A 23,705-nucleotide genomic window follows, 5' to 3' on the forward strand; every position below is an offset into this window, starting at 1 on the left:
TTTGCAAACTTACTACATTAAGAGGGGCCTGAGGCATGGGGGGCAATGGTGGAAGCGGTTGCTGGGCCACCAGATCCCACCTGCAGTGGAATCTTGACACCAACAAGTGGTGGCTCCTGATTTCTGCTCCTCCAGCCCTGCCAGTGTCTTTGTAAGCATTTAAGTCCCATATTAAATCCCATGTGTCTAAAGTACCTAGAGTGATGATTCCTGTTTCTAGAACTGAATCCTGACTTACTCAGAAATGGATGTTTCATCTAAAGAAATCTCATATGTAAATTCCCGTGAAAGACTTTATTTTGTACTACTGTCTCAAAATGGCTTAGATTTAAATCATGAGTTAATTCCCATGTTTAAACCAGTTCAATGTTCTTCTTGATGCCATTCTCTTTGAGAACTGTTAACATAATACAATTAAAGTGTTCTGGGATCTTGAAAAGTTAACTCCAAGTATCATATTGAAAGAGGCAGAGTATGTTTTTGTGATTATAACCCATCCATTGTCTTTCTTTATACTTTATTTGGTTGAGAGGAAAATGGCCCCTGAAATGAGTTTGCTTCCTAATATCCATTCTTCCTTCCTTAGTATCAAGAACCCCAATTTTTAGCTGGCAACACTACCACCCAGCTAAAATTTATTCCCACTCTCCCTTAAAGCCAAGCATTGCCATATGATTAAGTTTTGGCCAGTTAAATATAAGAAAAAGTGTTTTGTGTAATTTCTAAAAAGTGTCTTTAGAAGGAGGATATAAACCCTCCTCTGCCCCTTCCTCCTTCCTGTTGGCTGGAGTATGAATGTGATGACAGGACCGCTAACAGCCATCTTGGGTCGTGAGGTAGTATAGTAATCATGGCAGAATAGAAGAGCATGAACCTGTTGCCTACAGAGCTGCTGTATAGGACTGGATTTTTTACCTCCAGATTTCTTTTACATCAGAAAAAAAAACCAAACAATCTCAAACCTTAAAAAATCATTGTTATTTTGTTTCTGTTTTGTTATTATATGTAGCCAAGCCTATGCCTAAGTAATATAAGAGGAAGAGCCAAACTTCTCTTCATATCAACCATGGACTGTTTGTCAATTTTTAAAAACAAGTGCATTCTCAAAAGCTGCCTCATTACTGAAACACAGTAGGACATGCTGCTAAAAATGTTGATCTGGGTTTAGAATTAAAGACACAAAATGATCTCACAGAGGCCAATTCATGTACACAGCAGCGAAGTTTGCAAGCCAGCTGAATAACTCTGACTTATTCGTCTTGCTTTCAACATCAAACCAAGGCACGAATTTTAGGTTGAGTAAAAGGCAAGTCCTCAAGCCCAGCTGATGATCCATCAGGGCTAGAGTTATTGATTCAAAATGGCTGTGTTTCGGGTTAAACTGGCTCTCTGTTGGCCATCATGTGACCACACCACCGCTGACAGCACATCCAATGGTACAATCTGCTTTGCAGCTCTCTATTCCAGAGCCCATAGATCAGAGGGTTAAGACACTGGGCAAATGCAAAGACTCCAAAAAGCACCAGATTTAAAGCAAAGAAAAACAGCCCACACATCTTTCCCAAGCCTATGAATATCAGGGTTGGTATCACATGTAAACCCATCTGCACTAAATGAATAAGGACCGTTTTCCTTGCTTTGATATTTGATCTGTTAAAATGGCCAGCCCGTTTCCCTTCTTGGTAGATCAGAGAGTAACTTATAAGAATGATGGATAGAAGAAGGAAAAGGAAAACCATGCCAATAGCTCTGGCAGCAGAGCCATTCAAGATCACAGGGCAAAGGCGTTCAGATTTAAAAACAGCACCCTGAGTGAGGTTAGTGCCCTCTATGAGGAATAAGCAAACATTCTTGAATATAATGATTGTCCAAGACCCAGCCAGAATCCTATACTTAACTGAATCTACAAAGGACAGAGATTTCAAAGGCCAGCAAATGGCCAGGTACGTGTTGACAGCCATCAAGGCCAGGGTGAAGAGGATCCCTTCTCCCACACTTAGCTGGACCCCAAATACCACCCAGCACATAAGCACAGGACTGTTGGCCAGCAGAGCCCGCATCCCTTGGAAAACCACCCCCAGGCCGCAGTAGGAGGAGATGCACAGCAGATGGTGACACAGGAGGATGTATCGGACCTCTTTCTTCAGCTTCGAATTCTGCGACACCATCATGATGATGATGACAGTGACAAATGTGGCAAAGAAGAAGGCAACTGTGTATACAGAGGCCTTCACTGTTGCTTCCAGCCTCAGCCAATCCGATATGTTGCAGTGTTCAGAAGACAAGTTCATGATCTTTCAGGGCAACTTGGCTCCTGCAGGATTAAAGAACAAGAAAGAGTGAATCTTAAAGGTTCTGGTGTGGTTTTCCAGCTCTGTGATCTTGCATAAATCTCAAGGAATATGTTACACGTTTTTCTGTAGAGAGAACAACAACTTTAGATAGCACTGACGTGGATCAAAGAAACTGGAGAAATCATCTGGGGTCTTCACTTTATTTCAAGAGAGGGGCACATACTCAAACCATCCAAAAGGAAAGTTTGAAAGATGGACTCTCAAGAGTCGGCAAATTGCTCAAAATCAGGTCAAGGTTTTATTCTTTGTGCGTCCTTTTCCATCTTTGATTGTGAGAACTTTTTCAATTTGGAGCCACAAAGCACAACATTGTAAAACTCAGATGATGAACCACCAAGCACTTGTTAACACTTAGCACATGCAAAGGTCTGGGGAAGACTTTGGGCAAGAACTGTAAGGAATGATTCCTGCATCAGGGGAAGCCACTGATGCAAAGTCCTGAATTCATTTGGGTCCATAAGACATGACAAGGATATTTACAAAATGACAGCAGTCATGGGTGACATTTACCCAGTACTTTCTAGGGATCAAAACTATTTTTAGAGCATATTATTCACCAATCCTGGGGTATGTTTTATTTTCCACTAAGTGGTTTTTTATGCACTTTTCACAAATGGGGAAACAGACTTAAAGAGGCTAAGTAACCTGCTCAGGGCCATATGGTTATTGTGTAGAGGGGCCAGGATATGCATTTCAGAGTACAACTCCAGAGCCCACCCCCTCAACCACTACAGGGATATTCATGTCAAATGCAAGGTCAAATAAATGCATGCTCTGAGTTCTTCTTTGGCCAATGTCATTGGCCCCCCAATGCCAACTGAATGCCATTTGTAGAAATACCATTTCTGTTGTTAAGTTGGAAGACTGCATGTCCAGGAAGGTGTTGGGATCTTAGGATTACTGAGGGACTGTGACCAGTGAAATGGTAGTAGCCTCATAAGATCTTCTCAAGCATGCACAGCAGTGAATGGCTCACCATGCCGCAGCCTGGGGATCCCCCAAATTTCAGGATCACTGTCTCCAAAAGTCTACTGTAGAGATGCCAACCTTTGCCTCCCCACTATGGCTTTACTCACTTCCTCACCACCTGTTGCGTCACCTCTCTCATCAGAGTTGATTGGAACTAGGGGTAGACATCTGACTCATGAGAATTATTCTAGACACCACCAGTGTCTGCTTCTTAAACATCCGACTAAAGAATTCTCACAGAGAATGGAGTCCGAGTGTGATGTCACGTGATTGGCCCGCCAGTCATGTTGGCACATAGGCGAGTAGAAGAAGGTGACCGAGAGAGGTAAGAGAGAAGCAGAGGGAACCACAAAGTCCCTGCAAGGCTCCAAAAGCCCTTGCAAGACAGAGAGAGAACAACTTGGGCTCCTGAATTTCTGATTCTGCTGAGATGCTCTGCATTTTCTGTCCTTGAGTTCTAAAAATATAACACACCCTTCTATTATTTGAGCTAGCTTAAATGGGTTTCCTTCTGTTCCTTGATGTCGGCCCCAGTGTTGAAAGTATATAAAGTGGACCCTGAAGAGACACAGTGTATTATATGGAATTCCTAAAGAGTGTGTCACCGTGGAGACAGCTACTGCAACTTGCCGAGAATCCGAGATGTCACAGCTCCTTATGAAATCCCTTGCCCAAGGCATCTATTCTCCCCTGCATATTGTGTTGTCACCCTTTGTGGGGAATTTCTCCCATTCAGATGGATTTTTGTGCCATTATCGTGCAGTCAAACTCTAGGCATTTATTCCTCTCTTTTCAGCCCCCAGAGAGGAATAGAAATGGGAATGGTCATTGTCATTGTCAAACTCATCATCAGGTTTTCTTTTAGCTGCAGACTTTTTGGTCAAAATCTTATACCAGAACCCTTCAATAATCAACAGAAAAATGCATCATCGGCCCACATTAAATGCCTCCTCATCGCTCATCCCCAGAGCACACTCCTGTAACTGTCCTCAAGGCACCACCATAGACAGCAAGGGCCCCAATGAAGATGGCATGCAGACTCTGGTAAGTTAGAACTCTGCCCTGCCTGGGGGAGTCACAGGAACTGGGCTTTAAGCCTAGATCTGCCGCCAATGAGGAATGTGACTGTGGATACTGAGCTCACTTCACTTCTCTGGTCCTTGGTTCCTAACATCACAGCCATGCAGGATTGCAAGCTCCACATCTTTTTTCTCTATCTACAGAGTCATCCTCACTCACATCCTGAAGAGCCAAATCTTAACTTGGGCCAGGAGTATCTGGGCTTTTTCCTTATTCTTGAGACAAGATTGGCCCCGCCTTTGATCTGGAATGTCCTCATCTTATTCCCCGTGGCTGAGTCTTGAATAGAACTGCTGTCTCTCTAGGACAGGGCCTGCCTTGTCCTGCTAGGCCCCCTCCCAGGACCTAAAACCCAACCTCTGAGTCCCAGAATGAAGGGGTCACTTGCTGGCAGCCTCCACAATGGTGACGGCCACCCTGTCGGCCTGGGCCCACTCCCAAGCTCACTGTCGCTGGGTTTGACCTAGCTGATGGGCTGTACTCCCCTATCATCCAGTCTTGCTCCCCATCCCCCATTCTGCCCAGAATCCCAATCATGTCTGTAGCTTCCCTGCTGGATTCCTCATTTCTGCTCAGCAGGGCTTCCATGCACTTGCATATCCCCCAGCCCCACCAGCCCCTACACACATGTCTGGTTTATTTTACAGCACATCCCAACAGCAATGAGTGGGGCTTGGCCTCGCTGTGTTCTAAGACTTGAAACCCTACACAGAGCATCGGTGACGTCCATTGTGCTTCCTTTGAAAAAAAATTTTACAAGCTTCTTTTCTCCCCCCGAATTACTGTAGCTACAACTATAATAAACCTCTCTCCCTCCAGATCTAATACAGTTTCAGGCAACAAGTTTGTGTAGCTTTCTAATAAGTTTAACACACTGATCGATGAGGCACATTGTTGCATCATTCTACTCCACCAATCTTCACTCTACACTGAAACATACAACGCATATCCTAAGCGGTGAGGTTACCGGGTGGTAAAACACAGGCACTGACTCACAGAAGCCTCTCGCCCAATGGAAGCAGAATACGATATAACTAGGTAGTAATAACCAGAAACATCTGCCAAATGAGTAAGAAAGTTGGGTGTCCCTGGCAGGGTTGGTGGGGGGGTGGGTGTTCAGAATAGAAAGGGTCGCAGAGTCAGTGAGCAAAAGCTTCTTGGAAGAGCTGAGACTCAAATCCAGCCTTTCAAGATTGAAAACTAGAGCAAAGCAGGGTCAAAGGTGAGGGGGATAGAGACGAGGAGAGGTGCAGATTGCAAGCAAGAGAAAACGGCAAGAGCCAAGGTAAGGCAAAACCTGGGACAATGAGCAGATCCAGTTCGGTGGACTGAGGGCTTATTCAGAGGACTAAGGACAGACAAAGTCTAGGACCAGATTTTGAGGGCCTTGATTCCATTCCAAGGGTTAAAATTCACTCCGCAGGCAATAAGGAACCTGGCATGATCAAAATCAGGAGCAGCGCATGCCACAGGTTAAGAGGCCACATGAGATGCCCACCCCTGCTTGCACAGTGGTGTCTGAGAGGAGCTCTGCGGGGCAGGCAGCCTGGCAGGGGACAAATGTACACGGTGAAGACACTACTGTCAAAGCAGGTGGCTTAGAATCCTTCTTGTAGACATAAAGTCTCCAGGAGGGTTACAAATCTGCAAAATCAATGAGGGTTTTATCGCCTTTAATTGACCTATGAGAACTCAGAAAGATGAGTAATTTATTCAGGACCATGCAGCCAGACAGAATCTCCCAGCCTGCAAATTCATATTCTTTCTCAGAGGTATATTTGCCTCTCAGGAGCTCATGGCAACAAAAGCCATGTAAGAAGTCCCCTTCTATACATATTACCTCCACTTACGGTTCATTCCTAGAGCCTTTTTCTTTGGAAATTCTAAAATGGAAATACCTGTTTTCCTCCAGCCCAAAATGTTCCTTTGGCTTCAGCTCTGAAATAAAACCCTGGAGCTAAGACTCCCATTTGTTCCACAATTGCCCTGATGAAATCAGAACCCACCACCGCCACCACTCCCTACAAAAATCCTGCTGGAAGCATCTGTGTGGGGAGGGCGGGATGGGTGCCCAACAAGATCAGTGAAGCAATTTGTCTCATCCTTCCGAAGAGCCTGGCTTAGGGCAAATCCCTGAGGGGCAACATGCTACCCTAGGTGGGAAACTGAATATACAAACACGTATGGCCAACCCATAAATAAAAATTAAACTCTGGTCCACAACCTGTAGCAATCTGCCAGGAAACCAAGCCCTCATCCGGAGTAACTGGTGTCTCTCTGACCGTCCAGGCAGCCAGACAACAATCTCTGTAACAACTGGCCCCAAACAGCTGGGACTTGATTAATGATTGGCAGCTTCCCTAATTTTTGTCCCTGCTTCCAACTTAGGACCAATCAGAGAGAGTCAAATATGTCCCCCCACCCAGTCACATAGACACCTCACTTCCAGTTAGCCTGCCCGCAGCTTCCGCAGGCCCCAGGCTCCCATCAGGGCATGCCTGAAGCCTCCCCGTGTCCCCCCTAAGCTCTCCCACTCCTCTACCTGTCTCTGAGGTTCTGCTATAAAGCAAGTGACTGGGGCTGACTCCCTTGCTCTAGCAACCTCTGAATATGTGGCCTTGGTTTGCTCATCTGGTTGGTCTTTGTTCATCTTCACATCTGTATGAAAAGATGGTTCTAGGGGCCCCGCAACAGCACATGTACTTGGAGCCATTTCTCCAAGGAGGTAATGAACGGGTGGCGGCACATTCTTCCTCCCCAGCTTGTGCCCCTATCCTGGTCAGGGTCGAGGCAGACAGATTCCTCCCACGGAGAGGCACTGCCTACCTTGTCCTCACCATGAACCCTGGGTCAGTGAGCTGGAGGAGCTCCCCCTTCTCTTACCTCTGAGGGCAACCATTCCCAAACCGACACCCCACTTCCGAAGGAAACCAAGGGACTGTTGGATATGTGCTAACGTGAGGGAAGGGTCTGGAAGGGAGAGAGGAAGAGGGTAATGACACAAACAAAACATAACAGTAGATATTCGTGCTGATTGCTCAGTATGAGACGGCTCTGGGGGAGCTGACTTCTTCAATCAGCACACCAAGCCCAGTAAGGAGGCACAATCATTTTTTGCATTTTTCCAAAAAGAAAACTGAGAGATAGAGGCAGGAAGGAACTCATTCAGGGTTAATTAGCTGGTGACAGTGATACTGGAGCTTGGACAAGGCAGTCCACCTGTAGGGTGCAATCTCTAAAAACCCCGGGGCCAGATGCCCCACGTCAGGGTAGGGTGATACCTAAAGGTTGTGACGGACTCCCTACACTTTCTCTCAGGGTGTTGCTGGTTAATGGTGAAGTCTGGCTTCCAAGCCAATTCTTCTGATTTCTGAAATGACATTTGGTTATTGTTTGTTGAGTTTTTTCCCTAACAGGACCATACTGGTGCAGGTGAATTGAATTCTTCTTTAAAAAGAAAAAAAAAAAGACTTAGCAGGTGTTATGGTCTGAATTGTGTCCTCCCCAAAATTCATATGTCGAAGCCCTAACCCCCAGAACTTCAGAATGTGACTGTATTTGGAGACAGAGTCTTTAAAGAGGTAATTAAGTTAGAATGGGGCCATTTAGGGTGGGCTGTAATTTCATCTGACTGGTGCCCTTGCATCCTTGTAAGAAAAGGAGATTTGGACACACACAGACCCTAAAGATGTGTGTGCACAGAGAAAAGACCATGTAAAGAGACAGCAAGGGGATGATCATCTGCCAGCCAAGGAGAAACCTCAGAGAAAACCAACCCTGCCGGCCCCTCATTCTTGGACTCCCAGCCTCCAAAACTGTGAGGAAATACATTTCTGTGGTTTAAGCCACCCAGTCTGTGGTATTTTGTTTCGGCAGCCCGAGCAGACTGATCCAGCAGGGAAAAGCAGCTCCTAGCTACCACCTTAGTGCCAGCTAGCTGAGCAGGGCTTCCCGTGGGTCCGTCCTGCCTCTCCCCAGAACCTCCACCTGGGAATTTCTGAAGGAGGAAAGATCTCTGAGAGGGAGGAGGGCCTCTCCTTCTTGGGTGCTCACGGTCAGTCGGGCGGTGCCGACCAGGCTTAGGGCCCTGACTTACTGCCAGTGGAAAGGACCATCAGCTGAAAACAAACCTCAGAAATGATTTCAAATGTTCTGTGGCTGCCGGCAGAAGGCCAATGAGAAGAAGTGGATACTTCCAGAATAACTCTTAAAAGCCTCCCCGAATGATGAGACCTTCTCCTCTCCCACGATAAACATGCCCTCCTCTCTTTAAACATGTCCTCTCCTCTGCTCTAATTGTGGCCTCACTTCTTTGGTATTTTAAAAGTCACTCCGGTCTCGGAAGCTTTGGTGATCTCCTCTGTTATTCTCCTCAAAGCAGGCAGGAAGGAAGGGAGGAAACCGGTGTATACTGAGCACCAGTCACTCGACATCCAGAACAGGCACTTAGTAAATATTAGCTGTGATTGTTGATCATCTGAGAACAGCTCACAGAGGTGACGTGGGAACTGGATGAAATCACAAAGCCTCTGTAGGTGTATCCTGTGATTTTTGAAGACAGAAAAATCACACATTTTTCTGAGTGCTTTCTCAGGCAGTTAACTTTTTGAGTTTGAACTTGCCTTTTTATTTATAAAGGGAAATGCTCCAGCTTCCTTCCCCCATTTTGTTCTGATCAAAATTTTGATCTACAGATGTTCTTCTAGGTACTCATAAGATTCATTAATCCAGAGACCTGCCACCTTGCTTTAATAGAACCTTGGCCTTTTCTGAACTACTTAATGTGTAAAAACACGTGAAAAACAATGCGTTTCTTAAAAAACAATGCATTTGCGCATGTTTACTTGAGATTTTGAAACACCAGGCTGCCCACGAACAAGGGTAGGGTGAAACAAATCCCCAAACCTGGAATATAAATAAATATTCAAGGAGGAAGTATTGAAAAGAAGGTAGTTCATAAGAACAGTGACAAAGCTCTTTTCACTGTCCCAGATATACCTGCAGATAGAAATAGACAAAGGAGCCATTCCAGGATTTCAGAAGAAGATTGTACAATAATACTAACTATAATAGTATCATATGTAACAAACATTTTCCATGAATCTTCATATAAGTTTAAATAAGGAATTTATATGAAATTACAGTGCACTGGCTAAAATAAGAGTCATTCGATTCTGCTTAGATGGAGCTCTCTGCATTGGCATGGACTAAGAACAAAAGTAGCCGTCTCGACACATAGACATGTATTCACTCAGTTGGTGAATTCCAGCTAGAGGTATCATCCAATTTTCGAAAGTTCATGTTTCACCACTTCGCTTTTGCGAAAGACCTATATTGGTTCCTGTTTTCACGAACTGAAAAAAAGGCAAAAAATACCCAGTAGCATTCTGCAGCTGTTGGAGCCATTATAGAGCAGCATGCACCCCAAGCATGGAGAGGCCCCCCCGACCACGTCCTTCCCCAGGACCATGCTCAGCATCTCAGCTTCAGGCTGCCAGAGTTTTGAACTATGTCTGTGAGCTTTACCTCGATTTATTTTGTGCATCCATTAGCAAGATATGTCCTATGGTATGAGAAGAGTCTATGGGAAGTGATTTTTTGGGTCTGGGAATGTTCACAAACTTCTCCATATAAATTAATGGTAATTGCTTCTTTGCTTTATGCCATTTTGGCTTACAAAAGGTTTCATGGGTGGGGTGCCTAGGTGGCTCAGTCATTTAAGCAGCCAACTTGATTTTGGCCCAGGTCATGATCTCAGGGCCATGAGATCCAGCCCCTAATCGGGCTCCATGCTCGGTGCGAGGTCTGCTTGAGATTCTCTCTCTCTCCCTCTCCCTCTGCTCCTCCCCCTGCTTGCGCTCTCTCTCTCTCTCTAGTAAATAAATAAAATCTTAAAAAAAAAAAAGTGGGACTCGTGGGTGGCTCAATTGGTTAAGTGTCTCTCTTTGGCTCAGGTCATGATCCCAGGGTCCTGGGATCAAGTCCTGCATCAGGCACCTTGCTCAGTGGGGAGCCAGCTTCTCCCTCTGCCTGCCACTCCCCCATTTGTGCGCTCTTTCTCTGTCTAACAAATAAACAAATAAAATCTTAAATTAAAAAAAAAAGCTTTCATGGGAACACTGTACTTTCAGATAGCAGGATAAACCTGCACATGTGTGCCCACCGGTGTGGATCCAAGAGTTGGAGATACCTTAGTAACCAAAACACACCAAGTCTCTGACATCATGGAACCTACACGGTCCTGAGGCCCTGACACTAACCTAGCATTCAATAAACAGATGGTATTTTTCTCCTTTTCTCCTTATCTCTCCAGGTGCCAAAGGTCAATATGATGTCTAAAAACCACAAAAAGCAAACAGCAATCTGTATGTTGCTAAGCATGTGATTCATTTCCAATACTATTTCCCAGAATCTGAGAGGATTTTGTCTTTGGTGTCCTGGTTTTGCATTTATTTTTGAAATATGCTGAAGCTATTTTATTTTATTTTATTTTTTAAGGTTTATTTATTTATTTATTTATTTGTCAGAGAGAGAGAGAGAGAGAGAATGCGAGAGAGCCACCCAGGCATCCCTGGAGCTATTTTAATGTTGCATTATTGAAATTATTAAGCTTTTCAAAAATTAATTTACCTGTGTATCATTTAACATTATTAAAGCTTATAAATCAACAATAGCTGCCTAGATAGTGAATTGTGTGTTTTGCTGATAGTTAATTGTCTGTACCATAGTCAATGGCTTTCTTTCTTGCACAGTTAAAATAGTTGGCCAATCCTAAGCAATAGCACACACCCTTTCTGCCTCAGCAGACCACACCTGGCTTTTGCCATAAACCAAATGTTTTATCAGTACATTCTTGGCAGACCTGAAATCAGCAGATTCCATGAAGCTCTTTAGCTTTCTCTCTCTGACTCAGCATTGGGGATTATTGTAAACTTTCTGTCAGGTTTACTTCTATTTCTCCCAATTAAGGTATAATGTAATTATAGCTATTCTTACTAACCTTTTTTACAGGCTGTGATTTGTTTCACTGATGAACCCCCTTAGTTTTGAAATCCACATATAATACACATTGCTTGTTAAGTACTCTTATCTGTAGTAGGTATCTTTGAGTAATATATATTATACTTGATTACATATGTCATGCAAAGTCAATTCTCTTTACCTGAATACTGTATGATTTATAATTGAAAGTAAAACCCATGGAATGCCTTAACTTTTGCCTTCTCTGTAAATTTTTACTTAGCACATAGTTGATTATTAACTTGAACTTTTATTTAACTATTATATAATTGATTTCTCTCAGTTTTCAGAATCCTGTATATTTTCAACATTTCTTTGACAGGGATATAAGCTCCCTGACCACAGCAGAGTCTATTACCATATGGATAGACTTGCATTTTTCCATAGCAAAGTCCACTTATACCAAGTTATTAAAGTTCTTGGTTATTTTCATTAGCATTTATATTTGCCTTTTAGAAATGGCATAGAATTTTGAATCATATTTATAGAGCATATGGTTATTTCAATATTTATCCTTGTGATAATCTTAAAATATGACCATTATATTTATCTGTTTATTTAATAAACTTATTCCCAAATAAAAAGCATATTATTGTTATTAATGCTATTTGGCAAACATTATTTGTAACTATATTTTGTATTTTTCAATAGAAATTACATTGTAAGTATTGGTGACAAAAAATTATTAATGTTGAAAACCTCAGCTGTGTTATCATTCAACCACTTTCAAATGATCAAAAAAAATATATAATCAGAATTTTAAAATTCATGCCCATATCCCATTTTCTCCATTCATACATTCACTCATTCATTCATTCATTCAATAAATATGTATTGTGCACCCACCTTGTGTCAGGCACTGTGCTAAATGCTGAGCCTATCAGAGAAGAATGAGATATGGTCTCTGTCCTTAAGAAACTTATTTCATTGGAGGAGGGAGGAAGATGGCAGAGGAGTAGGGGACCCTAGTTTTGTCTGGTCCCTGGAGCTATCAATCATTCTGAATACCCGTGAACTCAACCAGAGGTCTAAGAAAAGAATTGCTGTAATTCTACAAATAGAAAAGCAACCACTTTTTGCAAGTCTTTTTTAATTTTCATTTTTACAATTACATTCAATCCTTTCATTGTTTTTAATTATATGTTTATATATAAGTTTTTCTTTCTTTACAATTTTGGGAGCTAGTTTCTTCTAACAACTAGACCAAAATACACCCAGGATCTAGTGTATGGCTCTGTTCCATTCACCTGTCTGATTATATTCTCTCTCTCTCTTCTTTTTGTTTTTCTTTTCTGTTTCTGGTCTCTTCAGATTTGTTTAGTGTATATTTCTCTGGGGTTGTTGTTGCTATTTTAGTATTTTGTTCTCTCATTCATTTATTCGTCTCTGGACAGAATGACAAGATGGAAAAACTCACCCCAAAAATAGAACAAGAAGCAATACTAATTGCCAGGGACCTAATTAGTATGGATATAAGTAAGATCTTGGAACTACGAGGTCAGAATAATGATTATAAAGATACTAGCTGGGCTTGAAAAAAGCATAGAAGACACTAGAGAATCCCTTTTTGGAGAAATAAAAAAATGAAGATCTAATCAAATCAAAATAAAAAAGGCTATTAATGAGATGCAATAAAAAATGGAGGCTCTAACTGCTAGGATAAATGAGGCAGAAGAAAGAATTAGTGATATAGAAGACAAAATGATGGAGAATAAAGAAGCTCAGAAAAAGAGAGATAAACAACTACGGGATCATGAGGGGAGAATTTGAGAGATAAGTGATACTGTAAAGCAAACAGTATTAGAATAATTGGGGTGCCAGAGGAAGAGGAAAGGGGGTGGGGCAGAAGGTATATTGGAGCAAATTACAGCGAAGAACTTCCCTAATCTGGGGAAGGAAACAGGCACACAAGTCCAGGAGGCACAGAGAACCCCCCTCAAAAGCAATAAAAATAGGTCAACACCTTGACATATAATAGTGAAGTTTGCAAATCTCAGAGACAAAGAGAAAATCCTAAAAGCAGCTCAGGACAAGAGGTCCTTAACCTAGAAGGGTAGAAACATAAGACTGGCAGCAGACCTATCCACAGAGACCTGGCAGGCCAGAAAAGACTGGCACGGTATATTCAGGGTGCTAAACGACAAAAATACGCAGCCAAGGATACTTTATTCAGCAAGGGAGTCATTCAGAATGGAAGGAGAGATAAAGAGCTTCCAAGACAAACAGAAACTAAAAGAATTTGTGATCACTAAGCCAGCCCTGCAAGAAATATTAAAGGGTTAGACAAAAGCGAATTTTTTTCTCCTTTTCCCAAGAAGAGGATCTGGGGAAGTTATTCTTTTTTTTTTTTTTTTTTATGTTATGTCAATCACCATACATTACATCATTAGTTTTTGATGCAGCGTTCCAGGATTCATTGTTTGTGTATAACACCCAGTGCTCCATTCAGTATGTGCCCTCTTTAATACCCATCACCAGGCTAACCATCCCCCCACCCCCTCCCCTCTAGAACCCTCAGTTTGTTTCTCAGAGTCCATAGTCTCTCATGGTTCATCTCCCCCTCCGATTTCCACCCCCTTCATTTTTCCCTTCCTGCTATCTTCTTTTTTTTTTTTTTTAACATATGATGTATTATTTGTTTCAGAGGTACCGGTCTGTGATTCAATGGTCTTACACAATTCACAGCCCTGGGGTGGGAGATAGGGGGACAATGGTTGATGTACATATCCCAGTGGTATGTACCCCACAAATGTATATCTGTGCCACTCTGATCTTGTGAGACTTGCTCCAATACTCAGAGAATCTTCTGATAAAATTATAAATTTCCTACCTTCCTTTTCACCACCTCTTGGCCACTTAAACTATCCACATCCATGGACTCAGTCTCCCACAAAGTCCACCAAAGAATCAGGCTTACATCATGGTTATTGCCATGGTTATTGCCAATGTTACCTAACCTGAGCATCTACCTTGTTTCAGACTTTCAGCCTGCCCTGATCTTAAATATGTGGTTGCCACTTAGTCTATGTCTTGACTTCCTAAATGTCTGGTCTCAAAACATTGAATATTATTTCTGGATGACCCTGGACTGAAGCCACAATAAGGACATCTGCTCTTTCAGAGTTGTCAGAGTGGTACCATGCAAATCCCTACCTGGACCCCAAGGAAGTGTGACCTGGTCAGAAGGCAAGTGTTCTTACTGGAGGAAGGGCAGTCTCCAGATGGAGGGCCATTGGTGATAAAAAGGATGAGTGAAAAGTGAGTGGGGACCAGTCAGGAGACTTCAGTTTGTGTGACCAGAGCAGTAAGAATCCATATAACCAAAAAGGGAGGTGCTATCTCTAGGTGGTCCTCCCAGAAATAATGCATTTTATTTTAACACTTGGAGATGGTTTGCTTGTGAGATTAAGAGGCCTCTTTGTACAACATCAGGAGGTGACTAATTTGATCCTGGAAATGTAATCTATGGAAACCATTCAGTGTACTTACAGGTTCAGCAGAAAAGTATTGAAATAACAGCTGAAAATAGGATTTTTGTTCCCTTGGAAGCAATGAAAAGCAAAGAGTAAGAAGTTAATAATACATCACCACTGAAGAAGCAAAGAGGCCCCTATTAATGTAATATCTTGATCTACTTAATAAGCATATCTCACAAGCTGAGAGATACTCATGAGATTGCCACAGTATTATTGTTTTATTCTGCTATGTGCTAGAGTACTGTGAAGTGTCTATGGGTAGGTAATGGAAAAGTAAGGCAAAATCCCTGCATTTGTGGAGCTCAAAATATTTTAGGGAAGATAGATGTATAAGCAAATAGTTTCAATTTTATGATTTAAGTGCTTTAATTCAAAGTGCCCTGGAAATCAGAGAAGGGACTCTAATCTTCCTAGAAGAGTCAGGGACAACTTCTCATGGGACAGTGATTCTAAAAAATAAGAAACATTCTTCTATCCAGCTAGCCAGCCTCCTATTCATCCATTTATCAGGTATGTGTTGAGTACCTCTGACTGTTCTAGATGCTGTAGATGCACCACTGAACAAGACAAACAAGTCCTTCCTTGAGTGAAGTTGACATTCTGGCAGGGGGCAGATGGCATTCCAGGAGAAACACAGAATAGGCTCCTTAAGACCATCCAATATCCACCTTCGGACCTCATTTCTTCTCCCACAGGTATTTTCCTACTGAGACCAGAGTGCCTTGACCACTTAAACTGGTACATTTCCATCCTTTTGATTAAGTATAGTTCTCATCATGAAACCAAAATGAAAATTGATTGTTTACCATCACGGTGGGATAATTCCAGAAGGGCATGATCAGATAAAATCAGGTTTCTGAAAATGCAGAACTGAGGATCAATTTCAAGCAGAAATAAAAGTGAGAAACAGGGTGCCCAGCCTGACATGAGAACTCCTTACCTTACATTACCAGTGGAGGTCTTTTCTGCCAGCGGAAAAATGGGTTCTCTTTTCCAGGAAAAAAGTATGTGGAAGAGCAACAGGAGTTTCTCCAAGAATCCTATGAAGAATTCCCAATACCCAGCATCTAACAGAAGTGAATCAAGCAAAGTGCCTCACTTCACATTCTCTCAGGCCCCTGAGTCTTCAGACCTAGGGCCCCTTCCGTGCTGGCTGCAACAAGTGTCACCCTCTGATTCCCAGTGTAGAGAGCTGCAGGACCTCAGAGAAAGCGGGGATTTTTTGTGGTAGCCACTTCCTGAAAGAACACTCAGCACCGTCTGTCCAAGAAGGAAGTAGAGGAACCCAGAGACAGTACCTCCCCTTTCACGTCCCTTCTGGGGTTGGGACCTGCTTCATGGTGTTTAATGGTGACAAGAGATAAGGTTTCTAGAGAAAGCTAAAAAGTTTCCCCACCCCAGCATAAGGGAAACATTCAAGCCACTGGAACCAGTGGTTTTAAACCCGACTAGCCTTCAAAAATCTCATGTTATATCTATAGAAATGACCACAATTTCATCACAGAGGCAAGAGAAAGGCAGTTAGAAGCTTCTGCAAGGCACAGTTGGTGCCATTCCGAAAATTCATATTTCCTGTTTGCCAACATGTCTACTTTAAGTCTCTCAAGCTGCTAATTATACTGCGAGTGTTATACACCAATGTTTCCTCATATTTATAGCCTTCATTTCTTTTTAAAGTTATTCAAGTAATATGTTTGTTGTCAAAAATGTAAAGTAACAGATAGGCATAAATAAGAAAAATCAAAATTCCCCATAATTCCACCTGAAGATAAGCGTTGTTGGCACTTTGGTGTACATCCTTCCAGTCTTTCTTCTGTGGTGAGGATGAGCTTCTCAACATCCATTCCACCCCACACCATTGTAGAACATCCATGCCAATTTCTTGGGATTTACCCCATGTCCACCTCCATTATGGAGCCTGGTTTGGCTAAACCAAATCACAATAATCTTAGGCTCCCGCCACGCTGTTTGCTTTAGGGACCAGCACCCAATCCAGACCTAAGCCAATCAATACAAAGCATTCCTCTGGCCACCAGGGTAGGCACGTGATTAAGATGGCCAATCGGAGCAAAGCCTAGGATTCCCACTGAAGGCCTGGGGAGAGACCCTCCTTCCTTCTCTGTGTCTGGACAACGGGAAGCTGTTGGCGTCCAGCTTGCCACCACAACACAAACCCGCTTTCAGCTGAGACGGATGCTGCAGAAGGCAGAAAAGAGATATAAAAAAGAAAATAGGTTTTTAAGGAAATTTCAGGGCTGCTAAATTAAGCTAACACCAAAACCTATCTTACTTCTGGAGTTTCTACTTATATGAACGAATACATTTGCTTGTTGACGTGAGTTTAAATTGAATTTTCTATTACACGTAACATGCATCTTAAATAACTCATGGAGATATTTTTATTAAAACAAGGCCATATTGCACACATTGTTTATAACTTCCTGCTTAAAAGTACATAATAACCATCCTTCCTTTTTAAGATAAATATACTTCTACAAAATTATTAATTGCTTCAGAGTAGTCCATTATATGGACAGAGATTAAATTACTTACCCTATTCCTTTTTGTGGGGCATTTACATTGTTTCTGGGTTTTTCCATATTATGTAAACAATTCAGTGTTGAGTTTTCCAAATATAAGAGAACATACATCTTCCTTAGGACACTTTTCTACTGTAGAATTTCTGATTCAAAGTATGTACTTTTTCAAGGATTTTGATTCATATTGCCAAATGGCCCTCCTAAAGGTTTGTTTCAATTATATTCCGACCAACAGAGCATGAGGATGCCCAAAAAAACTCTCTCCCTTCTCCCAGCCAAGAACCCACAACACATATAAAGTTTCAACACAAATAGCCTCTGTCTATATGATAAATGGTTTCCCATGGCTGTTTAATTTGCATTTTAAAAAATCATATAGCATGCTTACAATGTTTACTTTTCATGTATTTATTTGCTTATTGTATTTCTCTTTTTCTAAATTGCCACTGCCATCATTTGCCCATTTTTTAAAAAGATTTTATTTATTTATTTGAAAGAGAGAGAGAGCACGAGCAGTGGAGAGGGGCAGAGGGAGAGCGAGAAGCAGACTCCCCACTGAGCAGGGAGCCCAACGCAGGGCTCCATCCCAGGACCCTGGGATCACAACCTGAGCTGAAGGCAGACATTTATTTATTTTTTTTTTAAAGATTTTATTTATTTATTTGAGAGAGAGAATGAGAGAGAGAGAGAGAGCCCATGAGAGGGGGGTGGGTCAGAGGGAGAAGCAGACTCCCTGCTCAGCAGGGAGCCGGATGCAGGACTTGATCCTGGGACTCCAGGATCGTGACCTGAGCCGAAGGCAGTCACTTAACCAACTGAGCCACCCAGGCGCCCCTGAAGGCAGACATTTAAACAACTGAGCCACCAACGTGCCCCAACCCTTTGCCCATTTTTAATTGAAGCATTTATTTCTTACAGATTTGTAAGAGCTGTTAATATTTAAGATTATTCAGCACTTGCCTGCTATATATGTTGCACATCATTTTCACAGCACACCATGTGCCTTTTGCCTTGTAAATGGTATTTTTTACTGTTCTGAAGTTTTACATTTTAGTTAAATCAGTCAATCTTTCTCTTTTTTTTTTTTCTGCCCTTTTTGTGTCATTCTCTAACCTGAGAACTCAGTCGTCGGGGTTCAGCCTCCACTGGTAAAGATGACCTGATGTGAACAGCAACAAATCAATGCTGGGGATGCTGGAGACTCTGAGCCTTTGGGAGGCAGCCTGGGATTGTCTGAACCTCAACACCCCTGACAGCTTCTCCCCAGCCTCCCCTACAGTGAGGTGTGTTTTGTGATTAAATTATGGCCAGTGGGATGAGAGCAGATGTGATGTATGCAACTTTCTGGTTGTGCTCTTTAGCAAGGGAAATGCCTTCCCCTGGATTTTCACTCCCTCCTTGGGTTGGGGTGAAGAAATGGGGGTAATCTTGTAGATAAGCAAGATACCCGGGGATGACAGCACAATGAACTAGAAGGAGCCTGCATCACTGACACTGTAGAAAGTCTGTACCTCCTAGACTGCTTATAAATGGACTGTTTCATGAACAAGAAATAAACTTCTCTCTTGTGGGAACCACTGTTATTTTAGGACTTTATTAAAGAGTCAAACCTGTATCTTAAAGAGTAACACGCGGTCCCATTTTACACACACACACACACACACACACCCCACCATAAGAGAAGATAAAGAAAATGATTGTTAATGTTAATTAATTCAGGAAATGGGACTATAGGAGTTTGGGAGGAAATTATGAGCTTTTCTTTTAATATTGATTTTATTTTTTTAATCCAGGTAGCTCTAACTCATGAAGTCACATTACCCCACGTGGTTAAACACTTTTTTAAAGTGTTTTTAAGCCCCTTCACTTGAAGTCACAGCCCTAGACTTTATGGGTGGAAGAAAATTGTACTGATGGCAAGGGAGCAAATATCACAACAGGTGGAAGAGTGTAATTCTAATAGGACTGGACGAGATTGGCATTGTGTCATCCATCGTGAATGTGTGCTTCATAACCACCATGGACCAGTATTCAATGGCATCAGTATATTTCTTTTTAGATAATGCATTTTAATCTTTTTCTAAAGGTTACCAGAAAGTTATTGCAGGACTATCTACTGGATTCTGAGACATAATATATAATATGTGTCTCAATATGTTTTCCCACACAAGGAAAAATACCTAGAAAAATGTCAACACACATATGGCAAAAGTTCTTATTTTTTAAAAAAGTCCTTGCAAATTTTAAATATTCATTCACCCATGCCTATAAACATTCAGATAAGTTATGTTTTTAACATACATTTGTATATGTCCCTTTCACTCATAGAAAAAGATCCAGAAGGATGCACAACAAATGGACCATCATGGTTATTTTCCAGGAAGGGTATTGGATTAGCTTGGGGGAAAGGGGAGACTGGAGGAAAACGTTGACTTTTTACGTTTATCAGGTTTGTATTGTTTGTATCTTTACAATGAGACTGATTTCATATATTGAATTCATACATTTAAAAAACAACATACAAGTTTTAAATAAACAGTGGGAAAATAAACTAAAAATATTCTTTAAGTGAAAAATCTATAGCTTGTGATTTTTCAGGAATGTAGAAAACCCCAACTCATGTAGACTTGAGCCATCATGAGAATCTTTTTCTCACATAACAAAGAAGGTCATGTAGGCTCCAAGGTGGATTATTTTCCTGGCTTTGCGTGGTCATCAAGGTCCAGGGTCTTTCTGTCTTTTTGATTCGTCATCTTCTTCATGTTGGCTGTTTGCCCTCGTTCTGATTCCCCTCACAGACGACCACAGCAATTCCTGGTGTTTTATCTAGACATTACGACATGCAAAGAAAGAAAAGGGCCTCTCTTCCTGAGTCTTCCTAGGACAGAAACACCTTTCCCAGAGCTCTCAGGGTCGACTTCCCTCCAGCTTCATTGGAGAACTGAGTCACAAGACCGTTCCTGAACCAACCTTGGCAAGAGAAGGAGAATTGTCACTTTTGACTTAGACTAGCTGTCAACAAGGAGAGATAAACATACAGGAACTGAGCAAACAATGAACCTTCCTAAACATTATCTTTTCATGATTATATGCATAAATCAGAAAACTCAATATTGTTACATTGTCAATTCTCTCCAAGTTGATCTCTACATTCAGTGCAAAACTCTAGGAGGTCATTTTTAAAAAAAAAAAAAGGAATTAACAAGTTGATTCTAAAAATTGTACAGAAAAACAGAGGACCTAGAATAAACAAAACAACTCTGAAAAAGAAGAACACTACCAAATTTTAAGAATTTACTATAAGAACTACACTAATCAAAGCAGTGTGATATTGGTGCATGGAGAGACCTACATCAATGATAGATAGGTCAACGGAACAGGATAGTGTCCAGAAAAAGACTCATATGTATATCATCATTGGATTACTGCCAAAGACGTCAAGATAAATCAGTAGTAAAATGGAGAGTATTTTCAACAAATAGTGCTGAAGCAATTATATACATATTATTTATATATTTTAAAAATGAACCCTGAACTGTACCTTGAGTCATACACAAAATTCAACTTGAATGGATCATAGACCTGGATGTAAAACCAACAACTATACAACTTTTAGGGAAAAAAACAGGAGAAAAATCTTTGCAACCTTAGGTTAAGCAGATACTGATTATATGGGGCACAAAAAGTTCAAACCACAAAATAAAAAGTGTATATTTTTTTCCATATTTAAAACTTCTGCTTTTGAACTCTTTTAACTTAATTAAAATATAGATAACACAGATATTTAAAGAGCACAGGATTTGAATAGACATTTCTCCAAAAAAGACATACAAATTACCAAGAAGACATGAAAAGATGCTTATTATCACTAGTCATTAGGGAAACATAAATTAAAACCACAGTGAAATACTACTTCATATCCACTAAGAGAGTTAACATCAACAGAACAGGCAATAACTAGTGCTGGAGTTGATGTGGAGAAACTGGAACCCTCATACATTGCTGGTGGGGATGTAAAATGATAGAGTTGCTTTGGAAAACAATTGGTAGTTCCTAAACACATAAACATAGAATCACCATATGTCCCAGCAATTTCATGCCAGGTATATACCCTCCAAAATGAAAACATGTCCATACAAAAACATGTTCAAAGCATCATTATGCTTAATAGCCAAAAAGTGAAAATAACGCAAGTGTTCATCAACTGATAAACAGATAAACAAAGTGGGGTTTATCCATACAGTGGAACATTATTCAGCCATGAAAAGGAATGATACGTGCTACAACATGCATGAATACATTATGTTAAGTGAAAGAAACCAGAAACAAAACCAACCCACATATTATATAATTCCACTTACATGAAATGTCCAGAATAGGCAAATCTGTAGAGACACAAAGTAGGTGAGTGGTTACCAGGGCCTCAGGGGAGGAGAGAATGGGGTATGACTGCTAATGGGTATGGAGTTTCTTTTTGGGGAGATGAAAATGTTCTGGATTTGGATAGTGTTGGTGGCCGCACAACTTTGGAAAACAGTTTGGCTGTTTCTTAAAAAGTTTATACAGTTACCACGTGACCCAGCCATTCCACTCCTAGTATTTACCCAAGAGAAACGACAACATACGCTCACACAAAAACCCTCCATTTGTCTATCAAATGTTCATAGCAGAATTATGCATAATAGCCAAAAAGTGGAAACGATCCAAATGCCCATTAACTGGTGAATAGATAAACAAATCTTGGTATATTTATGCCAAGAATACTGTTCAGCAATAAAAAGAAATAGTTAAGCTACACTAATACACACTGACACACACAATATGGGTAAACCTCAAAAGCATTATGCCAAGGGAAAGAAACCAAGCACAAAAAGATGTCAAATGCATAATTCATTTTTATATGCTATTCTGGAAAAACCAAAACTGTAGAGACAGAAACCAGATCAGTGGTTGCCAAGAGTTAGGGGTAGAAGAAGGGATGGCTACAGGGGGGCAGAAGGGAACTTTTTTGTTTTGATGGAATTGTTCTGTCTTGAAGGATACAATGGTAAGCATTTGTTAAAACTCCAAGAACAGGGGTGCCTTCAGTTGGTTAAGTCTCCGGCCCTTGATTTCAGCTTAGGTCATATCCCACCGTTGTGAGATTGAGCCCCATGTTAGGCTCTGTGCTGAGCATGGAGCCTGCTTAAGATTCTCTCTCTCCCTCTCCCTCTGCTCCTCCCTTTTCTCTCTCTCTCTCAAAAACAAAAAACAAACAAACAAACAAAAACAAAACAAAACAAAAACCCTCAAACAACTATAGGATTCAAAGGGTGATTTTTTACTGTATGTAAATTATACCCCAATAAATCCAATTAAAAATAAACCACATTATCCTAATCCACCTTCTCTCTACAAAAAAATATATATTTATATATAATTTATAATTTATATATATTTATATGTATATAATATATAAATATATAAATACATATATATATTCAGGAACTTGTTTTTTTTAATGTGGGGAGAGTCCTATAAAGAGGAAGGAAAGCCAAGTACATTTACTTCCTCAAAAATGTACGGCCTCCATTTTCCAAAACACAAACACCTATGAATATCCATACATCACCAGTTTTGTAAAAACTTTCAGCAATAGACTACTCACTTTTTTGAGAAAGAAATCAGCTTGGCTAAGACTGTCGCTCCCTGTCCCTCCACCCTGGTCGCACTTGTTTTCAGCCAGCAACCTGGCTGCCAGTTGGGAGGATGTTTGGTTTCAAGTGTTTTCACTTCCTCTGAAAGGAGGTTACTGTGGGCAACAGTGAATAAAATAGAGAGTGATAAAATTCGATCCAATCTGCCCACATGAAAGGTGTGGTGGGCAGGATCCACACTCTGCCCATACCCGCTAGGGTCTCTTTCCCATTCCCCCTGGTTTTATGCTTTCCCTCCCAGCAGCCATCATCTGCCTTTCTCTGCTGGAGGACCACTCTCAGGCCCAGATCCACCTGCCTGCTGCATTTGGTAAACCAGTCATCCTGGGAAGAAATTCACCACCACCACCACCCCCCCATCCCCGGCAGCAGCCCCTAACTAATGACTGGCAGATAGTCTAACTACCTCAGCTCCTTTGCACTTCATGAAGACAACTCCAAGGTAATTTTACACCAGTACTTCTCATACTTTTATGCTTGTTTGAACTGGCTGGGGATTGAGTTCAGATGCAGATTCTGATTGCAGGAGGTCTTTGAAGCTCCAGTTCCAACAAGCTCCTGGGTGATGCA

General features: G+C 41.4%; 1 protein-coding gene across 1 annotated transcript; it reads right to left on the reverse strand.

Moving 5' to 3' along the window:
• Positions 1 to 1,376: 1,376 nt before the first annotated feature.
• Positions 1,377 to 15,902, reverse strand: LOC116637768 (probable G-protein coupled receptor 148). The gene is made up of 2 exons (XM_032413259.1): positions 15,840 to 15,902; positions 1,377 to 2,314 (listed from the first exon to the last, which is right to left on the reverse strand). The coding sequence occupies exon 2, from the start codon at positions 2,289 to 2,291 to the stop codon at positions 1,377 to 1,379; it is 915 nt and encodes a 304-aa protein (XP_032269150.1). The 5' UTR covers positions 2,292 to 2,314; positions 15,840 to 15,902.
• Between the last annotated feature and the right edge of the window lie 7,803 nt (positions 15,903 to 23,705).

Source organism: Phoca vitulina, unplaced genomic scaffold, assembly GCF_004348235.1.
Source record: "Phoca vitulina isolate PV1807 unplaced genomic scaffold, GSC_HSeal_1.0 scaffold1, whole genome shotgun sequence".
NCBI classification, from domain to species: domain Eukaryota; kingdom Metazoa; phylum Chordata; class Mammalia; order Carnivora; family Phocidae; genus Phoca; species Phoca vitulina.

Excerpts from the sequence above, each read along its gene's own strand:
- LOC116637768 (XM_032413259.1), bottom strand. The coding sequence starts at position 2,291 with ATGAACTTGTCTTCTGAACACTGCAACATATCGGATTGGCTGAGGCTG.